The 21,362-nt window shown below is 46.2% G+C and overlaps 2 protein-coding genes across 3 annotated transcripts in view; one reads left to right on the top strand and one right to left on the bottom strand.

Moving 5' to 3' along the window:
- Nucleotides 1–1,737: 1,737 nt before the first annotated feature.
- On the bottom strand, nucleotides 1,738–14,249 carry LOC133080732 (histone H2A.N). 2 transcript variants are annotated; one of them, XR_009698597.1, is made up of 3 exons: nucleotides 13,920–14,249; nucleotides 12,264–12,582; nucleotides 2,033–2,110 (listed from the first exon to the last, which is right to left on the bottom strand). XR_009698597.1 is itself a non-coding variant. In XM_061176851.1 (2 exons), exons 1-2 carry the CDS (start codon nucleotides 4,723–4,725, stop codon nucleotides 1,763–1,765), a joined length of 510 nt encoding a protein of 169 aa, XP_061032834.1. In that variant the 3' UTR covers nucleotides 1,738–1,762. The 2 variants fall into 2 exon arrangements, 1 of the variants encoding a protein (XP_061032834.1); XM_061176851.1 differs by lacking the exons at nucleotides 12,264–12,582; nucleotides 13,920–14,249 and adding an exon at nucleotides 4,564–4,725 and having other exon boundaries at nucleotides 1,738–2,110.
- MYO1D (myosin ID) overlaps nucleotides 13,859–21,362 on the top strand; it is a 348,608-nt gene continuing 341,104 nt past the window's right edge. Inside the window, exon 1 of the mRNA XM_061176850.1 lies at nucleotides 13,859–14,035. Coding sequence (XP_061032833.1) covers nucleotides 13,941–14,035 — 95 coding nt within the window. The 5' untranslated portion in view covers nucleotides 13,859–13,940. The remainder of the gene's footprint in view (nucleotides 14,036–21,362) is intronic.

Here is a 21,362-nt window from a genome sequence, read left to right as displayed (position 1 = left end):
CTTTCAGTGCTAAATTTCTCCCTTTGTCTCAACACCATCAGAAAAGCTGTCCCCACTGACTAGCCCCCATTCACTCTTCAACCTGCTCAAATCTGGCTGATACCCACCCTGCTCCAGTGGGCAGAGTTCTCAATGTCACCATGATCCCCTTGTCACCAAGTGCAACAGACACAAGCATCTCCTTTTAACACTCTCCCCAGGATTGTGCACAGTGGACTGGACCCCTTTCTCCTCTCCTGGCTTCCATGACACTACCCTCTCCTGATTTCTCACATTTCCCGCCTTTTGTTTCCTTTGTCTGTTCTCCACTACCTGAATCTAAATATTAGAATTTCTTTGGTCTTGGTCCGAATTGTCTTCTCTTTTCCTTTTTATCCCATCTTCCTAGGTAATCACACCCATTCCTGCTGATGTACATGTTGCTATTTTATGCTGATTCCCAAATTTGTATCTTTGGTCCTTCCTACCTGTTTGACATCTCCATTTGCATGTTTCACAGGTATTTAAGACTTAACCGGTACGGAATGCAATCTCAATTTACACCTCTCCCAAAACACCTGTCCTCTTTCCTAGAGTCTTGTCCATTTCTATAACCAGCCCCACTGTCCACCACACTGCTCAAGCCCTAAACTTAGGAACCATCACTTTTTCCTTCACTTCTCATACCCATTCCATTAGCAAATTCTATTGATTTGATCGCAAATTCTATTTCAAATCTCCTCACTTCTTTTCATTGCTACCCACCATCAAGCAGCCCACCATCATCCCTCCACTAAACTCATGCAAAACATTTCGAACAAATCTTCCCATTTCCACATTCTCTTGAATCTATTCTTGACACGGCAGCAACAGTGAAGGAAATGTGCTGTATCTTATTCTGAGTATATATAAACATATATATGTAAAACTTTGAGGTATGCTTAAGATTTATACACCTTACTGTGGGATAAACCTCAACTAAAAACAACAAAAACCTAAACAAGATGTCAATTCCCTAGTTAAAATCCTTCAGCAGCTTCACAGTATCCTTGGAATAATAAACCAAACCTGCATGACTCGGCCCCAGGCTTTTTCTCCAACCTCATCTCCTAATGTACTTCTTTCTTGCTTGCTAGAACCCGGCTGCTCTGACTTTCATTTAGTTTCTCTAACAAGCTAAAAGCTTTCCTGTCGGCCTCAGGACCTTTGCTCATGCTGTTCCCTCAGCCCAGAATCCTTCCCCTGTTCTTTTCCTTCATGTCACCTACCCAGGCTTTCCCAGACCACAATGTCTAAAATATATCAGCCCATTTATTCTTTCTGCTCCTAAATTATTGTATTTTTATACTACTATTATAATTGGTTTGTTTTTCCATGGTTGGGACCAGCTTTTACATTTGACTGACACTTATTACATACATGCTATTATGCTAGGTGCTATATAGATAAACAACATCATGGGTCTTATACTCAAAGAGCAAACAGACCCCTTTTCCCTTTATTTTTTAGTTTCCATAAGTCAAGGTAGGGGTGCTTAAATTAAGAAAAAAAATCCTCAGTTCATATCAGGGCAGCAGCCCCTACCCTGGGGCTGGAGTCGGGGGAGCGATGGTAAGTCCACAGTGTAACATGTTGAATTGTGTCCAAAAATACAATAGGTAAGCTCAAAACAGGGCAGATGCGTCCTTAAGAAAAAATGTTAAAAACCATAAGCAAGCATCACACACAAGAGAAAGTGCCTTTCCTTTATTTATGTATCTATTTTCACAAATTAAATCAGAGGCTAAAAATGCAAGACCCAGAGACCAGGTGTGTCACACCGAGACCACCACTGCAGCGGGTTCTTCTCAGATACTTCATCTTCCAGCTCAGTCCTCCAACGGATCCAATTTTGTTTGACAAGTGTAATCATTTCAACAACAGGGCCATCTAGATTCACTTCATTTATTCCCAAGCTCTTCCGAGAGCATCTCTGCTTGACTGCCTCAAGGATCTCTCTGCTGGTAACGGTTCTTCTGTGGTTGTAGAGGGACAGTCTAACCGCCTCCAGGCTAACCCGTTCCAGCCACCAATCCTCCAGAGCTCCCAGTGCATCCAAGATCCAGGAGCACCCACTGAAGTCTGGGTGGGTCTGGGACAGAAACAGCATAAGGGTGAGACAGAGAAGTGAAGGCTCCCATAGTCAGGAACGTATGGTCCAACCCAGCACCCGAGTACCCATGGCTTCTGTGGATTCATGCGTCCGTGGAAACATACGACCCACCCAAAGGGACAACGGTAGGGATGTGATGAAGGAAACTAGGCCATTGTACCTATCAGCGCTCTCTGAGGAAGAGGGAGGGAAGGGAATTTGTAGGTATGTGAGAAAGATAACCTTTGGATAATACAAACTAACTCTGGTCACTTCAACTTTTGTGCCTTGGTTTTTCCTAATAGAAGCAGAGTTAACATCTGGCACCTTCTGAAGACAGAAAATATAGTTTTAGCTTCCAGTATACTTTCACACTCTATATTCATACTAGTGAGCATTTAACACTTTCTAATTTTCCGCCTTACTTCCTTGTGCCAACAGGATCTCCAGCCAAGCTGGGAATACTTGCTCTTCCTCAGGTGTGTCCCCATGTTTTCTGGTCCCCATGCCACTGTGGATCTGTCACCTCTACCTCCCATGCCTGCACCCAGCTCCACCTTTCAAATCCCATCCATCCTTTAAGGCTCTTCCCCAAGTGCCACCTCTGGCTTATCTGCATTCCACACGATCCCCCCACTGAGGACCAGAGCACTTTTTGTTCTCAGAGCCTGTGTCACACACTGCCTATGTCATTAGTGTCCTTGTCTGAAGTTAGAGAGGCAGCAGAGACAGTCCAAAGAACGCTGCCCTGAGAATCACCCCTCCTGGGCTCTAATCCTAACTAGACACGAGACATCATGTTAGCAAGTCATAGACTCACACTGGGCATCAGTTTCTTGAAAGGAAAGGTTTGAGGTGGGATTCTAAACATTCCTCGTGGTTTTCATAATTCACAGGTATTTCCTCAGTGCGCCCCCCCAACACACACACACACACACACACACACACACACACACACACACAGCAGCACTGTGAGCCCCTCTACAGCAGAGCCCTCACCGTTTTCATCTGAGCTCCCGCAGCAGGCCTGGCTGGCACTTAGGCCCTCAATACGTTTATCCAACCGACATCTGGTTTTATCCTCGCAGCGCCCTGAAAGGCTGACCCAAGGTCACGGACCTGACCCTTTGGAGGCTTGAAGAAGCAGGGCGGCCTGCTAGACCCACAAGGTTAAGGACAGGCCAAGGAAAAACTAATGCTCAGAAGACTTCTTAGTCCAAGTACACCCACCGAAGGCCTTTCCAGCCAAATGCAGGATCTCCTGCAGGAGCTCGCAACTGGGGGGTGATTTTGCCCTCCAGGGGACACTGGGCATTATTTGTGGACATTTTTGGTCGTCACACTGGGAGGGAGGGTGCTACTGGCATTTAGTGGGTAGAGGCCGGGGATGCTGGTCAACATCCCACAATGCACAGGACAGCCTCCCACGCAAAGAATTACCCAGACCCCACTGTCAACAGCGCTGTGGTTGAGAACCCCGTTCTGAATCACACACCTTCTCTCCTTCTCCTGTCATTCCTTAATCCCATTTTCCCTTCTTCTCCCAGGATAAACAACAGATTCCAAACGATACTACTGGAATACAGGGGACTTCGGTACAATTACAGACACGAGCACTCAGACTTGCTTCATGGGCATGAAGAAGTAAAATCCCATTAACATATGCACACTATTGTATATAAAATAGATAATCAACACGGACCTGCTGTAGAGCACAGGGAACTCTACTCAACACTATGAAAAAGAATAGATACATGTATATGTATAACTGAAGAAGAATAGATACATGTATATGTATAACTGAATCACTTTGCTGTACACCTGATACTAACACAACATTGTAAATCAACTATACTCCAATATAAAATAAAAATTAAAAAAAAAAAAGAAGTAATATCCCAAATCAAGCCTTAACACATCTTTCAGAGAATCTCCTTCCTGTCTTCCCCATAGCTTCTCTTGAAGGGGAAGACTTTCCTGATTTTGTTTTCTACAATTTGTATGCCACGGGGTGAGGTGTTGGGTGGGCAGGAAAAAAGGAATGAGTGCCTACCTACTTAAATAAATTTCTAAGTGTAATACAGATGACCATTTAATGAAAACCTGCTAGTTGCAACTCTTCAAAGCGACAGAACAGACGAGGTGGTGAATCCCCTCTCTGCAGGAAAAGGGGAGGGCATTTAAGAATCACTTTACAGATTAGCTGTCAACAGATACAAGAAAGAGAGACACCAAGGGCTCAGGTGTTCAGAGTTGCTGCCAACAGAAAGAAAGGCAAGTAGGAGAAGATAGCAGCCATTCACAGATCCAGTTTATAGCAGCAACTTTTCGGGAGCTCAATGTGTGAGGAAGGACTCCTGCACCAGAAGTTGAAGTCAAGGTCACACCCAGGGCCACTAACATGATACCTGTCTTGGCCATTCTCAGTTTGCATAAAGCGAGTCCCCACTCACTTGCTTTAGGATTTTCCCTATGTAACTAAAATATGCCTCTTTCTTCTTCGTCCTCTTCTTCCCAAAGGCGGAGCTGGCCCGCTCATCCTTCTCTTTGGCTGGGATATAAATTGTGGGCTTCTTTTTAGGGAATCGTAGGCCATGTAAGCAAATGAAGTGCATGTGGAAGACTTGTCTTTACACTTCTAGCTCAGAGCACTGGCCGTAGGCAAGGGCAGTGCTGAAGAGGTTTTATAGGGAGTGCTGGAAGACAGTCTTTCCTAATAAAATCAGTCATTAGTGACTGCACTTGCAAGAGATGAAGGCTCTCAGAATCCTCAAGAGATATTAGGCGTAGGATCTAAAGCCAGCTTGTGTTACCTTCCCGAAGGAGCATGAGGTGGGAAACTCATGTGTTCTTTGGCTCTATCCCAGGTGAAAGGGAGCACCCATTTGATGTAACAGACATCCGTTTACCAGGTAATGCTCATTTCAGAAGTTATTCTTTGTATGTGCCTAACTCCAGGTGTTCTTATGACAATGGTTCTTAGCCATGAAAATTCCAATTCAAAAGGACCAGAAGTGGGATCCTGGAAGCCGTATGTTTCGAAAGCATCCCAGGTGAATCTAATGATCAGCCAGATTTGGGATTCATGGGTCTATAAGACCTTCCTAAAGCAACTACACCAGATTCGGGGGTGGCGTTGGAGAAGCTCCTCACAGATGTGATGCTTAGGCCCCGTGTATTTCTATCTGCCTTGCGAGAGAAATGGCTCTCTTGAAAGGCAAGTGTGTGCCTGGTTATGCAAATGCAATTAGGAACTCAGGAGCCAAAGCTTGGATGGGAAAGCCAGCAAGTCACTGTACCTTCAAGACTGAAGGTTGAGAAATTGTAGACAGAGAGGCCGTGAACTGCCTGCGATTAGTGTATCAGCTCAGCTACAAGGATGTGACCAGCCTGACACGAACCAGCAGATAAGAGGACACCAGAGAGCCAGGGTTCAAAAGACAAAAAGGACCAGAATGGAACACTCTTTCCTCTCCCACCTGGTTATGAGCCGTATCCAAGTCCCAGTGGAGGGACTGGTGAATAAGGAAGTACTATCAGCTTACATTTATTGAGCCCTAACTATGTCCCGGACCCCATGCTAGGTGCTTAACATACTTTATCTCACTTAAATATCATAGCAATATTACGAGGTAAGATGTATGTATTACTTGAACTTTACAGAAGAGGAAACTGAGTCTCAGAGGGCTGACGTGACTTGCCTGATGTCACATCAGTGCATAAGTGTCAGAATCAGCCCCTGAGCCTTTGCTTCTAACCCCACACTCTACCACCTTCCAGACCTGAACACCAGAGCCCCACGACCCTTATAATTACCCGTGTGTGCTCTGTGCAGTCGCTATGTGTATCATTCATTGATGGAGAACTTGGAATGTAACTTATCCACAGTGTAGGCTCAATTCTTCTGAATTAATCATTTGATCACCACCACAGAAGCTAAACTGAACCCTTCCGTGAAAGGAAAAAGTGATTCCCTCTTACCTGGTTGTCAAAGCCACGTCCCGCCCACCACTCCAACTCCTCCTCCCATTTCACCATTTCACCAGCTTCCTCTCTCATTATTTCTCTGTTTAAAACATAATGTATGCCTAGAGCATATATTGTATGATGAAGTGAATTGGACGTTTTAATGCAAAGAAGTGAATGAAAACTGGCAGGCATCATCAAGGCATTGTGGGATGGTTCACTGGAACCGGGCAGTGGGAAGGGTCGGGCCAGGAGGGAACTGAATCAGTACCATAATGTCAAGATGCTGGAGAGCATTTGGGGGAAGGGTGAGAAGAACAGATGTGGTGTTGCCATGGGAATGTAGCACAGAAGGCCTAGCCAGATGGCATTCTCTTGATGCAAAATATTCGGCAATTTTTGATCCCCTACTAAGTGTAAGGTCCATGGTTATGCGTGGAAATGGTAATAAATTACCAATACGAATCACAAAACTCAGAGGAAAACGTGATCAGAAGATGCACCAACATCTAATAGAAATCTCAGTCTGCTAAAAAGGACATGAAATCAATGATTACCTGCTAATAATTTCCCTATCCTGAAGATAAAAGAAGAAATTACACTAATAGGCACGCTAGCTCATATTCATTGAGTGCTTGCTACCTGCCTTGAATTATACGAAGCACCTTATAGACGTCATCTCATTTCATGGTTTTAACACTCAGAGATGGGTTTTATCATCTCTTTAACAAAGATGAGGAAACTGAGGCTTATCAAGATGACCTAAGATGTTCAAGGTCACACAGGTAGTAAGTTGCAGAACTAGGAATTGAGCTGCAATATGTCTGACATCAAAATTCCCATCAATATTTCTCTAAATTAGGCCCCCTGCCCACCGGCAGCAGAATCCCTTGGGCTGCTCATTAAAATGAAGACCCCCCAACCCCTATCCTACACCACCGGTACAGGTATCTAAAGTTTGGGTACCACTGTACTACCTCCGCCTCTTGAGGATGGGAAAAATGCTACTCTGAACTGAAGGGCTATTCTGTGCAGAAGGGCTAAATAGAGACTTGGAAAGGATGGGAACACTGGGAGAAAGTGACTGTGACATGGCTAAGAGATAGCAGTCAGACACAGAACTTAACGTTGAGAAGGCAGAGTTCCAAGAGATCAGAGAACATAGTGTTAGGGTTCTATGGATAGAAACCCTAAAAGGCAGGTCAGCTCAAGAAAAACAGGAGGCTCTTCCTTAACTGGCTATGACCTCGGCTCCTCTCCTTGATTACAATTCACTTCAATCTGGTCCTCTCTTGGTGGAACAGCAGATCCAAAGGGCAAACCAAGTTCATACATGGGGATTATGAGTAACCGGAGAAGAGGATGGGAGTGTTGGGAGCTGGCTGACATACAGGGCACGGAGCAAGTCTGAGCAGTGATTCAGGAGTCAGACTGAGTGAAAGGGTGTTGAGCCCGCTTTTGTGTGGAGACATCTGCATGGCATGGAGGAGGCCTAATGAGTCAAATGCCTGGTAGATCCAGGCATTGTATTCAATAGCATATGGTAGAGGGGATTCAGGCATTGGGTGGGATACTGGATCACATGGCCTCTGAGGTCTCCTAGGTTTTGTGCATTCTACTTTTCAATCATTAAAAATTCCCCCCTGTGTCATTTCTTTAGAGTTCAGGTTGTCAGAATTTGGATAGAAGTACTGCTCTTCGTACTCTACCTCTAGGTAGTCTGAAGAATGAATCCAGTTGACTGGATAAAGTCAGAGGGTCACACTGTGCATTTTAACATCATCTTATTTCATGATCTTAACTCTAGGAGGTGAATACAGCTGCAGCTCACCAGCTGAGAAACTTCTCATGAATGGCAGGAGGAGATGGGGTCTGGGAGGCAGATTAGAAGACGTCACCTTGAGTATGATGTCACACTCTTCCTGCAATGTCAGTTCTCTGGATACTAATCAAATATTAATGGCGGATGTTATCTGTACTAACTACTTGCTATTCTGTCAGGTGGAGGGAAGAAAGGAATTGGACTTTTCCTGACCCCAGCAATATTTTCTCTAGCCTCTACTCCAAGCTTTTAGAAGAGAACAAGGCGAATGGGGAAAAGGAGGACATCAGCCTCCCACTTAGAAATGGGGTAGGGAGGTCCTGGGGTTAGCCAGGGGAGATCTAGGGTGCTGCTCTCCCTTTTCTTTACTACACACACACATACACACACACACACACACACACACACACATACACTGTCTTACAAGTGAGCATTCATGTTGGATAGTGGAAGCAATCCACTACCCAAATCGGAAGTTGTAAGTTCTGGTCTCAGCTCTACCAGTGCCTCACTCTGACCTAGTCAAAGTCAGAAGCTCTTCCTGGGGCTCACTTTCCCCATCTGTAAAGGGGTACATATGTTTGATTACATGGCTATTAGGATTCCTTAGAATCCTGCTACTCAAGGAGGTCTGGTCTACAATCTGGCTGCAGCAGCATCACTAGGGGATCCTGTTAAAATGCAGATTGCAATTCAGTGAGTTCAGATCTACTCAGGTGGGACCTGAGACTGCATTTCTAACAAGATCCCAAGTGATTCTTATACACCTTAAAATTTGCGACATCCTGCCTTAAGATGCAGGATTCAATCCATGAATTGATTGCGGATGTGTTTTCCCTCTCATGGGTTCCTATCACACTCCCAAATTTTCTAGCTCTAGGACTCCTTCCAATGGCCAGAATAGCTTGAGTTATTGATTTTCTGGCATAGGGCACAGAGAAATGCCACATGCTCCCTGAAATATAACCCTACATCTACACACCCCCATTTACAAATAAATTAACTCACTAATTAATTCACCTACTCGATTCAAGAAATATCTAAGGGGCGTCAGGCACAGACTGAGGGCTGGAGATAAAAGGATGAGTAGGGCGTGGCCTCTGTCCTAGCAAGTTGAGGGACATGCCTTGACAGCCAACTCCTACCATCTGACCTTGTCTTTCCTGAGGCCTTAAACAATGTGGCTCTAGTGCCAACTCCCGGGGACGTGCTCTTGGGACAGGCTTTTCTGGTGACTCACGGGATACTGACAGTGATGCCTTGCTTAAGTTCTTCTCCATTCCCCAATGATTAGGACCTGTGGTGTGATCCCCCTCTTAGCTCAGGGGTTCTTTTTCTTTCTTTTTTTTAAATTTATTTTTTGGCTGCACCTCACGGCTTGCGGGATCTTAATTCCTGGACCAGGGGTCAAATCTGGGCCACAGCAGTGAAAGCGCCAAGTCCTAACCACTGGTCCACCAGGGAATTCCCAGGGGTTCTTTTTTTTTTTAACATCTTTATTGGAGTATAGTTGCTTTACAATGGTGTGTTAGTTTCCGCCCAGGGGTTCTTAACTTGGGATCCACAGACAGGTTATTCTGGGCCTGGGAGGATCAGGGGAGTCCACGTGCAAACTGTTTTGCATGTGTGCTTAAGACATTTGTCTTGGGAGAGAAAGTTCCCGTGTTTTCATCAAAGGACAATGAAACCTAAAAATTGGAAACCAGTGTCTTGTTACTATCCACTTGCTGCCCTGAGACCCTGGCAGTTGCAGCCACTTTTCTTCTCTTCTTCCTCCTCCATCTCCTCCCCCTCCTCAGCTGCTATCTCCCAACTTCCTCTGCGCTTAGGTTGATTATGTTAAAAGTAGTTCTGTCTATAGTATCAGCCATTTCAAATAGCTAAGGGAAGATCCTTGTCCCCAACTCAGCATCGTCACAGGTAAGCACAGCTGAACCACAGGCACAGCGGGCAAGAAATTCCTAGAACCCAGAACCAGGTCTTGAGCAATTGGTCCGCCGTCCCTCTGTCTTTAACAGCTAGAGGTGAGAAGGTGAGCTTCTTAAGTCACTTTCTGGGCTTTCAGGGTAGTTTATGACAGTGACCTCTGCTATGAAAATTCCCTTTCCTTTGTGCCGTGAGATGTCTAAAGAGTGAAAGGCAGGGGTGAGGGAGTTGGGGGTGGGTGGGGGGAGGGGTCCACAGGTGGGCAAGTCATCAATGACACCAGGGAGACAACTGTTGGGTCTGTTTTTACTCTAAAAAATTTAGGCTTCAGAAACCATAGAGAGCATATACGCTGTCTTTGATGTATCGTTCTTAGTTCAAATCCAACCTTAGGCATGAAAGAGGAGGATGTATGTTTTGGATAATATCTAAGGCAGAGGGTTCCATATCATTTCCATATGGTTGTGAGTGCATTAGGAAGTTATTTTGCAACATAAATTCGCCTTTCTACTTCTGCTCTAGAATAATTGGGGCTTATACAATAAATTTATGAAATACCCTTTGAATATGCTTTGTGACTATGTCCTTCCTGGCCTTCCTGCTTCTGTCTTGTGGGACTTATGCTGAGCCACCTTCCCAGATACAACGCACCTGGTAAAGAGAGGGAGGGTGGGCAGCCCAGAAACATTCTGGGAACGTAGAAGAACGGGAGCAAATATTTGCTGTGGAAAATTCAGAGTTGATTTTTTAGGGAGAACCCAGCGCAGATCCTCTGCAGCTGGTGTCAACAGCAGACGGGTTTTTCGGACAACAGCTTTTGTTCAGTGTGAACATGTAGCATGCAGGCCTGGCCCCAAGAGAGAAGTGAACACAGCCCTGAGACCTGCCTGCAGGGGCAGGAGATGAGAATGAGATAAACGCTGCACAAAGAACGGCTTTTAATGCAGAAAATCTACCAACAAGGGTGGATTTACAAACTCACATTACATAACCCATAGATTCACAGATCATTCCCTATTCCTTCATCAAGCAAGCGTCTATTAAGAGCTTCACACGCTAAGCACTGTGCTACTAGGGGCCAGAGCTACATCCAAGAACAGGACAGACACAGCTTCCAGTACTCATGGCCCTGACACTCTAATGTGATAGATGGACAATAGGTTTGTTAAAGTGCATTCAGCCTGTAATGAGGATGACACTTCCAGGGTGCTGTGGGGGCACAGAGGAGGGACTTAGCCAACCCTGACTTAGGAGATCATGGAAGCCTTCCTGGAGGAAGTGATGTTGAGGCTGAGGGCAGAGGGATGAGCAGAAATTAGCTAGGCCACAGGGGTGAGAGGCAGGACAAGAGGGAAGAGAATTTCAGGCAGGGAACAGGTTGTACCCTCTCTGGGGCATATTTGACAACTAAGGTAAACATGAAATTATTTCATCTAAATTATAAAAACATATTTAAAATAGAAATTGTTGAAATTATTTTTGGTTTTAGAATTATTTTTGGTTTTAGTGTTTATAATCTCCTAGCATATGTATGGCAACCAGAGCGAATAGATAGTCTGTACCAGAGCTTTCAAAGTGTGTGCTGGTTTTCCAGTTCTGGAATGTCTGCAAACTTCCGATGTGACTTTCATTTCTAAGTGTTACATGATTGCTTTCTCTCTCCTTTTTTTTTTTCCTTTTAAGTATAGTAGATTTGTAATGTATTAGTTTCAGGTGTACAGCAAAGTGATTCAGATGTGTGTGTGTGTGTGTGTGTATTCTTTTCAGATTTTCTTCCAAAATAGGAAAAAATTATTACAATGTGATTTCTTAAAAATAAACCTTTTAAAATTTTAAAACAGTTTTAGATTATTTGATTTTTAACTTTATATTTCGAAATACTTACAGAAAAGTTGCAAGAAGACTGAAAAAAAAAAAGGTTCCCATATATTCTTTACACACCAATAGTTAATATTTTCCTACAGCCCCACTGGACAGATTTGGGTTCAGCAAAAGAGCCTCATTGGTCTCAATGCCTGATTTTATACTAATTTGCACTTTAAATTGATACACTACCCTTTGCATATGTTGTGTATATGTTTTACACATTGGGCTCCTGTACAAGACACTGATTAACGCAGGAGTCCCCTTGCTTTGGCCATGTGAAAACCACAGCTGCATCCCACCATAGATCCTACCCACTGTACAACTGCTTTGCCCTAACAACCCAGGGGATCTACCTACCTCCATCTTCCAATAATCGTTTCCAATGAGTGTGGTCCCTGGTTGCTCTAAATTGCACAGAATTTGAGATTTCTTCCTTTTCTTTTTGAAACTCAGTTTTATTGTATACTAAAACATACCAATGCAAACATTTTAGGAATGTACCACACTCTACGCAATCACCCACTTAGCCACTGACCCACCCACACAAATGACCCAAGCAAAGGATGGTCCTACCTTGGAAAGTATCTAACCCAGAGGTCTTATTCCACAAACGAGGATGCTGAGATTCAGAGAGGTGTCTTCTGAAGAACGAGAGCTGCTAATGGTAGTCAGACTACAACTCATCTCTGCCTGTGACAGAGATTGGGGTGGCTTTCTCATGGCAGACGTGCTCATGCAGGAGGTGATCAAGCTGTCTTACCCTCTCTCTTGGCCAGGGTGGGTTGTTGGAAGCTGCAGCAAACGTGAGCAAGGTCCTTAGGTCTGGCTTACGCATCTCACAGTCAGCCATAGTGTAGGAGTCCAGCCAGGTCTTTGGGGGCTTCTAGATTTCCTAGTAGGTTTTGAAATAGAAGATGGTCCTAATAGAAACACAGGACTGAAGAGGTGCAGCTGCCCTAGAAAGCCATTTATAATAGATTTTCACTGAGGAAATGCAGTCTAGGTTCCAAAAGAATCTTCCAAGATCAACCAATGTATCTATAAATTGGAGACCACTTAAAACCCATTCTATTCCATTGAACCATTGTGCATTTCATATGTACATGTGCAAGGCACTACACCAAGCTCCTTGGTGTGTGTCAACGGGGATATGGAGAGGTTCAGGACATAGTCCCATGCTCAAGAAGCCTACAGTAATCCCAGGGAGATGATACATAGATAGATGAAAAACTTAATAGCAATATAAGGTAATGTTTGATGACATGCTCAGGTGAGTGGAAGAGAAAAATGGATCACGGAACACTGGAGAAGGAAAGCAGTCTGCCATGTGGCTAAACGCTGGGGCTCATAAGTCAAATGACCTGGATGAAATTGCAGCTTCCCCACTACTTAGGTAGCCGTGCGCAAGTTACTTAAGTTCTCTAAGGCCCTTATAAAAGCTCTGGGCACTTTTGGTACCCCCAACGTGTTAATTATTATTACTATCTCTCAGTCTGAGCCTGAACCATCATTTTAAGGACGGAGAGGATGTGAGCAGAAGAGCAGGAGAGGGCTTCGCAGCAGGGTGACAGAATCGTAATGAATTATCCACGCGAGAAGCTCCACAAGATACTTTCGTAACTTTGTTGGCATATACCAAGCCCGGGCGGAGGCGGCAATCCTGGAAACTTGATTCCACCCACCTCCTACGTTCGCACGCCTCGGCACCGCCCCCCTGAGCTCCCAGCGCCCGTCCCCAGAGGGCGCTGCCACCCCGCCGCCTCTGCCCAGCCCGGAGCGCGCCCCCGCCGGCCGCCCCGCGCGTGCGCGCCGCCCAGGTGAGGAGGTGGTGGCCTGCGCCGCGGGGGCGGCTCCTCGGCCCGTGGGGGGGGGCCGGGGGGGCCGGGGGGGCGGGGCGGAGAGGCCGGCCGGGGCGGGGGGGGCGGGCAGCCACGGGGCCGGGGCCAGACAAGGCCAGAGGCGGGACCAGCCGCCGCCGTCTCCGTCTCGTTGTCTCTTCCCCCACAGCGCCGGGCAGCAGCCGCGGGAAAAGCGGAAACTGCCGGGTGAGCCGCGCCGGACGAGAGCGCGCTGAGGAGCAGCGGGGCGGCCTCCGTCCCGCCCAGCCCCGCCGAGCCGCCGCGGCGCCCCCTTCCCCGCGCCCCGCCCCGGCCCCGGCCCCGCCCGAGCTCGCCGCGCGCCCCCGCCCCCGCCGCCCGAGCGCGCCCACCTGAACCCGTCCGCGCCCACCTGAGCCCGTGCGCCGGCGCCATGGCGGAGCAGGAGAGCCTGGAGTTCGGGAAGGCGGACTTCGTGTTGATGGACACCGTCTCCATGCCCGAGTTCATGGGCAACCTCCGGCTCAGGTGAGGGCGGAGCGGCCGTGCGCAATGCCGCGAGCCTGCGCTTTCCCGAGAGGGGGCGCCCTTGCGGTGCGGCCGGATTGGGGGTGTCGGGGGTGCACCGAGCGCGAGAGATGGAGTGCGGCCGGATTGGGGTGTCCGGGGTCCTCTGAGCTCGATGGTTGAGCTTTCCCGAGAGAGGACGCCCTGGGGTGCGGCCGCATTGGAGTGGAACGGGCGTGCCGAGCTCCAGGACTGCGCCTTCTAGAGAGGGGGTGTCCTTGGGTGCTGTCCGGACGGGGGAGGGGGGTGTCGGGGGGAGGCAGCGCTTGGGGTCAGGCAGCTAGTGCGCTGCCCCAGGTAAGTGCTGTGGGCGGGCCGGGTGACCTAATGGAAACAAGAGTAAAGGGAAATTAAAACTTTCGGGAGAGTCGTGGCGGCCGCAAGGCTCTGGGAAGACTGGAGGGTTGTTTTGGAGAGAGGCTAGGGTCTCATCGCGGTTTCACACTTGGTTCTTTTCTTTTTTCGCTTTCGTCTTTTTTAATTTTTTCCTGGCGTGGTTCCATCACGTCATTCAGGACGCTATGGAGTGATCCCTGAGCTGTCTGTTCCGGGACACCGGCTATTTTTTAGTTACTCTCTGAACGTAATTAGACACGTTTCCAGACATCGAAGAGACTGCTCTGCTTGCCAGTGCCAAGATAAACTGTCTGAATTTGACAAGGCATTCGTGGTTTCAGTTTTTTTCAAGGAGTTGTGGATGGAACCCTTGTGTTACTGACATCCTTGAGAATGTAGTCACAACTCAACGCCCCGGGATGGGCTTCCAGGACGAGTTTGTTTTAGAAAGGCTTCTACATGGGATTATTTCACTCCTGATAGAGTAATATGTAAGCAGAGCTTTAAAGTAGTTTGACCTTTTTTTAAAAGAAAACATTACAGTAAATGGAGTTTCAAAATAACTGAGTTGGGGGGGGAGGTGTTTCCTGGAAGTTCTGACTCCATTTCTTGTAGGTTTTAAATATCGCTCCATAAACTTAAAAGTGAAAATCTTAATCTCGGTTTGGGTGCTTAACTAATCCCACTTCTCAGTATGAATTCCCCTGTTAACTTTAAGAATTTTAAAAAACTTTTTTAATCTTCAAAATTGCAGTCTCCATAGTCTTCATCTGCTCTTAGCCAGGCTTCATTATGTCCCAGAGTAAGGAGCAGGGGCGCAGACCGGAGTTCTACACCCACCTACCACAAACGACTTTGAGCCAGTCCGTGTGTCTGAGTTTCCTAATTTGTAAAATAATGATTTCCAAGATTTTTCTGCCCTTACATTCTTTTTTTGCTTTCACTTATCATTGGTTGCAAAGTCTTGTGAGGCTTGACTCTTAAGAAAGATTATTAATGTGAGCCTAACTTAGCTCAGAAGAGAACTTTGCACAGGAGAGAACTTTGCAATTTAATTCTGCATTATGCAGGGTACTTTAGGAGGTAAGGTGGGAGGGTCCAAAAAACCATCAGATGTGTCCTTACCTCTCAAAGACATGGCATGTTTATGAAGACAGGGAGCAAGGTGAAAATTTTTATTCATTTAAATAATAGGTCAAGAAAACAACAGAAAAGTTAAGCTTTGTAGAGCTTAGATGATTCTTTGCCAAGTAATTGTACAACCTAATTGTTCTGGAAGTTCAGCAGAGGGAGAGATGCCTTAGGCTGGCTCAGAAACACCATCGAGAGGAGAGGAGGGGTTGAGAGGAGTTGCAGAGGATGGGTAGGAGCTGTGTAGGTGGAGAACGTTCCAGGTGGATAAAGTGCCAAGCAGAGGAGTGGAGCTTAAAAGCTGACTCTGGGTGATCGTCAATACACTGAGTTGTCCGGAGGGGAAGGAGTGGGTGTTGCGGGGCTGTGGAAGGAATCACCAGCTCTCATTAGTATGACCCTTGGCTAATGCCCGGGTTTCTAGGTCTACCTTTATTCCCAATCACCAGGTCCATCAAGATTCGGATGTTGTATGCGTCTCACCTGTGTGTGTACTCCACCACTCTGCGAATTGGCTGCAAGTCTGAGCGCACGAGTTCAGTGATTGTTCATGGTTTACTTATAAGTTGGGAGTGGTTGGTTCCCAGGAGCCGTAAAAAGGGTAGCAGTGCCCTTGCCTCCTCCCCAGCTGTAAATCCTGATGACCCAGGTGGAAAGCAGGCCGCTCTCTGATAGTTGGAATTTCCTATCAGCCTGTTGTTCCTCCAGACTGTTGCAGTGTTTTAGCTGTATGAGCTACTGGGCTCATGCTCGTGTGGACCCTTGGATATCTGTGTCCCTCTGCAGAAGGTGACCACAAACCCACTGTAGATCCAGGTGCTATTATGTCATGTAGTGTTTTCATCTCCCGGAATATGGGTGGTTTGTCCATGGTGTATATTTATGGTTGTATAGAGGCGAAATTTGAGTGTATTTCATCTCACAGTGGGTATGTGCACACGTGCTCCATCATTCCTGCCTTCCCCAAGCTGCGGCTTCTCTCACTCCCGTCTGGAATGTCCCGTCCCCTGCTGTCTATCTGGCTCTTCTGCAAGGCCCCTTTCCTTCATTTATGGTCTGTGACATGCATTTAGGCACTTACAGCTACAGTTGTTTCAGGGGTCTGTGTCATCCAAACTGAATTTTAATTTTCCCTACGGTAGCACCCACTGTGACAGCATTTTTTATAGAGAGAGAAAAAAAGGAATGTTTCGGTTACTTTTTTTTTTTTTAAGCTTTTGTGACATTGTCCATTTAGAATTATCTTCTTATTTTGCTACTAGTCTGGCTTTCTTTTCCTCTCTTGGGTAAAAGCTTTAGTTTTAGACATCTACTACAATCAATGTCACTTTCCCCTTACTGTTATTATTTTTAAAAATTGATGTAGGCATGTGTCTGTGCCTGCGGGTCTGGATGAGGCAAGACTCAATGATGTGGATTAGTGTGAGTTAGCATATCTGAGGAGTTTCAGTTTGTATTTTACCCTTATACCAAAAACTGCTAGAATCTTGAGGGCTGCCTTCTCTCCCTCCTAGGAGTCTCTTGCTAAGGGAGATTTGTTCTATTTATTTGCTTTTCCTTTTGGTGGAGGCAGAGGTGTCGGTGGTTTTGGTGATGGTGGTAAGCTCCTCACTCCACTTCCAAGGGTCCGATCCAGGAGTCAGATGCCTGCACAAGCACCTCCAGCCTTCATGGTCAGGCCTGGTTCCCGCCAAACCCCCGCATGGCCACCTGAAGGCCCGACCTCGGCATCCCCACCATGGTTTGCTTTCTTCCTAGCGGCTTCCTTTTTAGAGCCTTTGGTTCCTTTTCTCGTGGCTTGGGCCATTCCTGGACTTGAGTTCTAACAAAATTCACATCAGCTCTGCACCGTGTCTTGCAGTGAGAGACCCGCCTGGTGCAGCCACGCGGAGCATCTGGTCCTCACTGTGCTCTTGCTAGCCACTTAGCTGTCCTCGAGGAAGGAGGAATGCAGGCTGCTGTTCCTGGGGACAGTGGCCTGAGACATGTGCTTTTCACGTCACAGGTCGAGGAAGCCCACTTCAGGCTTCCAGTTTCTAATTTTGCTGGTGGTGGTTCCTGTTTTGAGAATAAGGCATCTGCTCAGCCTGGTGTCTTGGCTCTTTGGAAATTTAATTTGTCCTCTTTTCTTGCCGGTTTTTCTCTTCCATAAAAGCAGTGTTTACCGAAGCTCCAGGCAACTTCTCACCTTTAACCTAACACAATGTTCCTTTTGTACCTCTTTGCTTAGACCAGGCTTTCCTCAGTCTTGGTGCTGTTGACAGTGGGGCTGGGTCATGCTTTGCTGGGGGGGGAGGGGCTGCCCTGTGTGTTGTCGGATGTTTGGCAGCATCCCTGGCTTCTACCCACCAGATGCCAGGAGCACCACTCCCCTCGCATATGACAACCAAAAATGTTTCCAGATGTTGCCAAATGTCCCCTGAGGGAGGGGGCAAAATTGTCCCCAGTTGAGAACCACTGGCCTCGGCTGTTCTCACTCCCTGGAATGCCCTGGAATGTCCTCCCCCTACTCTCTACCCTCATTCTCTGCCTGTCAGACTCTTACTTGTCCTGCGAGACCAGTTCTGAAAAGTCTTTCCCAAACCTCCAAGGCAAGGGTTAACCATACTCTCACCTGTGCTCCCAAGATATATGGGCACTTGATCATAACTGTTAGAGAGGATTTATCATGCTATGTTGTTTTCTCTGCATGTCTGCATTCCCACCAAATTGTGAGATTCCCCAAAGCCAGAGAGCCTGTCCAGAGGTGGATTCAGGTTGTGTGGTCCTTTGAAATTCATTACAGTTAGGGAGGGGGGAACCACCTCTAAGAAAAAGAGTATAAATTATGAATGTCAAATTAGATACACGGCTTTGGAAGGGCAAGCACAAGTGAGTGGCTGTGAAGCAAACCCACCTCTAGCCCTTCTGCATTTTCTATCATGCTCCAGAATCAGGCAGCTATGTGTTCAACACATTTTAAAATGAGTGAACTGGGACTCCCCTGGTGGTCCAGTGGTTAGGACTCCGCGATTTCACTGCCGAGGGCCTGGGTTCGATCCCTGGTCAGGGAACTAAGATCCCACAAGGCACGCAGCGTGGCCAAAAAGCTAAAAAAATTGAAATGAAAAAATAAAATGAGTGAACTAAGCCGTCAAATGTTGGCTGATTATTCTTCAGCCCATGGAATTCTTAACTTAAAAAAAGCATACAATCATCTCAAAATGTTGTACTTAATTTAGTACAACTTCAGTGTGTGGGGGGGGCGGGCAGGAGCAATGAGCTGCAGAATTAGTAGAAAGGCAGTGAACAGGTGCTCGCTCGCTTTCGCTCTCTCACTCGCCACACAACCTCTGTACTCTTTCTGCAGCTCTTTGATCATTTGGAAAATTAGATAGGACAGAGGGTCCCTCTTGCTTCCTGGGGCAAAACCTTAGGTACCCTGGTGGTCCTCAAGCACGTGTCAATCTGTGATTGGTTCAGAGCTCTCCTTCAAAGGAGCTGTAGTTGGAGTCATAGGAGAGGTGAATGGCACACTAAATCTTTTTGGCTTGCATGTGAAATTCTTTGGCAACCACTTTTAGAGGCCTTCGGAAAAGGACAGTTTGCTCTGGGCCTGTTTTGCACATTGGCTTCATATTGGGACAAAAAAATGAGAATTTGGGTTTCGGAGCTGCCATTTGGAGTGAATCACCCAGCCGTCTTGTTTCCTTTCCTACTCCGTGACAGATTTCCAAGACTATTTTTATTCGGGGTCATTGGTTGACCCTGGAGACTTCTGCTGAATTTAGCTCCCAAACAGAGACAAATGTGGGTGGAATCAAGCACTCAGAAGCTGCTACTGGTGTGTTTCATCACAGGTTCTGAAGGGTTCTTCTTCTTCCTTAAAGAGAGGAGCTTTGACTTTTTGCTCAACTTGGAGACGAAAATGGTGAAGCTGGTATAGATAGAGGTGTGTTTGTTTAATGACTCATGTAAGCTGTCAGTGTTGTGAATTATCCTAATGTGGAGAGCTGTTTGCTGACATTTTCACCTAAGTCTGAGCCACCTCAGCAAAAAGGACTGGATCTCAAGGACCGGCCTCATTTTATGCTAACTCTCTGGCATCCCTTGCTGTGTTGCTGTTGGGACTGAACTGGGTCATGTGTGTCACTGCCAAGCCTATCTAGTGGGATCTGCTGTCAACAGTGGCTCCAGCCCCACTGGTGATGAGCCTCACTGACATGGCCTATCAAAAAGTCAACTAGATTCAGGAATGGGTTCAGAGGGTAACAGCAGTTTTAAATATACATTGCAAGCCCCTCTCTTTCTGTCTATTCAGTTCCTTGGTTGAGATCACAGTTTTATTTCCTCTGGGATGGAGGCTCCCTTCAGTTTACCTGCTATGTAATAACTGGGCAGATCTCTTAGTAGACGGTGTTTCCCAGACTTTAGTTTTTGTCATTTATGGGAAGAAGAAAGGGGAGCACATGCTTACATCGGAAAGCAATGAAGAGAGCACAGGCTTCGAGTCCTGCCTGACCAAGTTCAAATCCCAGCTTCACTTTCACTCTTTTTATTAGCATTATACCTTAGGGTAAGTTAACTTACCTAAGCCTCAGTTTCCTTATATATGTAAAATGATTGCCTCTTAGGGTTATTGGGATGAAATCACATGAAGTGTGAAAAGTGCTTGGTACATAATTCCCTCCCAACTAATGTTAACTCTGTTTCTGAATCCTTCCCACATGGCCTCACCTCCCTGCCCTGACCCTGAAGGGCTTGCTCTTCCTTCCTCACAAAGACAGAGTCATTCGTTTTGGCTTTATTTGGGGGGCAAGAATGAAAAGTGTTCTAGAAGGAGTTGGGGTTACCTAGTGGAGAAAGCAAAAACATTGGAGATAAATAGCCCTGGACCTTAATCCTGTCTCTGTCCGCTACTACCACCCACGTGGGCTTAGACAAGTTGCTTAGCCTCCCTGAGTCTCGGTTTCTTCATCTGTAAAGATGAAGCGTTACTGCAAAGATTAAATTCTACCACCTGTAAAACACCTAGCGTGGTACCCGTAGCATAGTAGATGCTCAGCAGATGGTCCTCTGTCTCTCCTCTCCATCCCCTCTCAGTACAGCCCTGTGGATCAAGTGCCCTTGTTGGTCCCAACTGTCTTTGTGACTGTCACACTCATAACCCTGTTCCCTCCAGGGTTACCACTATTTAGTTCCTGAAAATTGTTTTAAACTCTTTGGCAAAGGAGATCAGCTGTTCATATTATTCATAAGTGTTCCAAAATATTTCATTCTTCATGTTTACTGTTCTCTGCTTTCATGAAGGTTGGTGGCATTGGTGCCTGAAGTCTCCAGGCACTATAGATGGGTGATTAACTTTAAATATAGTCTTAAAAAAAAACACCTCTAACTTATTTCCTTATTTAACTATAGACCTTATGTATTTTTAATATAATCTCCTGGCTTTAAAGCTAGCAACTACTTGAATTCTTGCTGTGTGCTCATCACTATGTTGGGCACTTTGGTGGGGGTTACTTTATAAAAAGTCATTCTTTGGGGGATAGCTTAATTGGGAGTAAAAGATACCTTAATAAATAGATCAAGGTCAAGTAGAATATGATTGAGCCAAAATGAATATTGCAGACAGTCAATTATTTTTAGGGCTTCCTAGAGAGAAGCCCTAGGAAGCCCTAGGAGCCAATGAAGCAGATTTTTTAAAAACAGAACTGATGACAGTGTAATTAAGAGTTGTATATATGTTATGTACTAGAGTTCTCAGGGAATTCAGAAAAAGAGAAAATGGGATTGGGAGTAGGTAGACAGTGCTCTGTGGAAGAGGTAGAATGTGAGCAGACCC

This window comes from Eubalaena glacialis, chromosome 19, assembly GCF_028564815.1.
Source record: "Eubalaena glacialis isolate mEubGla1 chromosome 19, mEubGla1.1.hap2.+ XY, whole genome shotgun sequence".
Taxonomy (NCBI): domain Eukaryota; kingdom Metazoa; phylum Chordata; class Mammalia; order Artiodactyla; family Balaenidae; genus Eubalaena; species Eubalaena glacialis.
The sequence above is the reverse complement of the archived record's forward strand: the minus strand, read 5'-3'. Positions and strand labels throughout refer to the sequence as shown.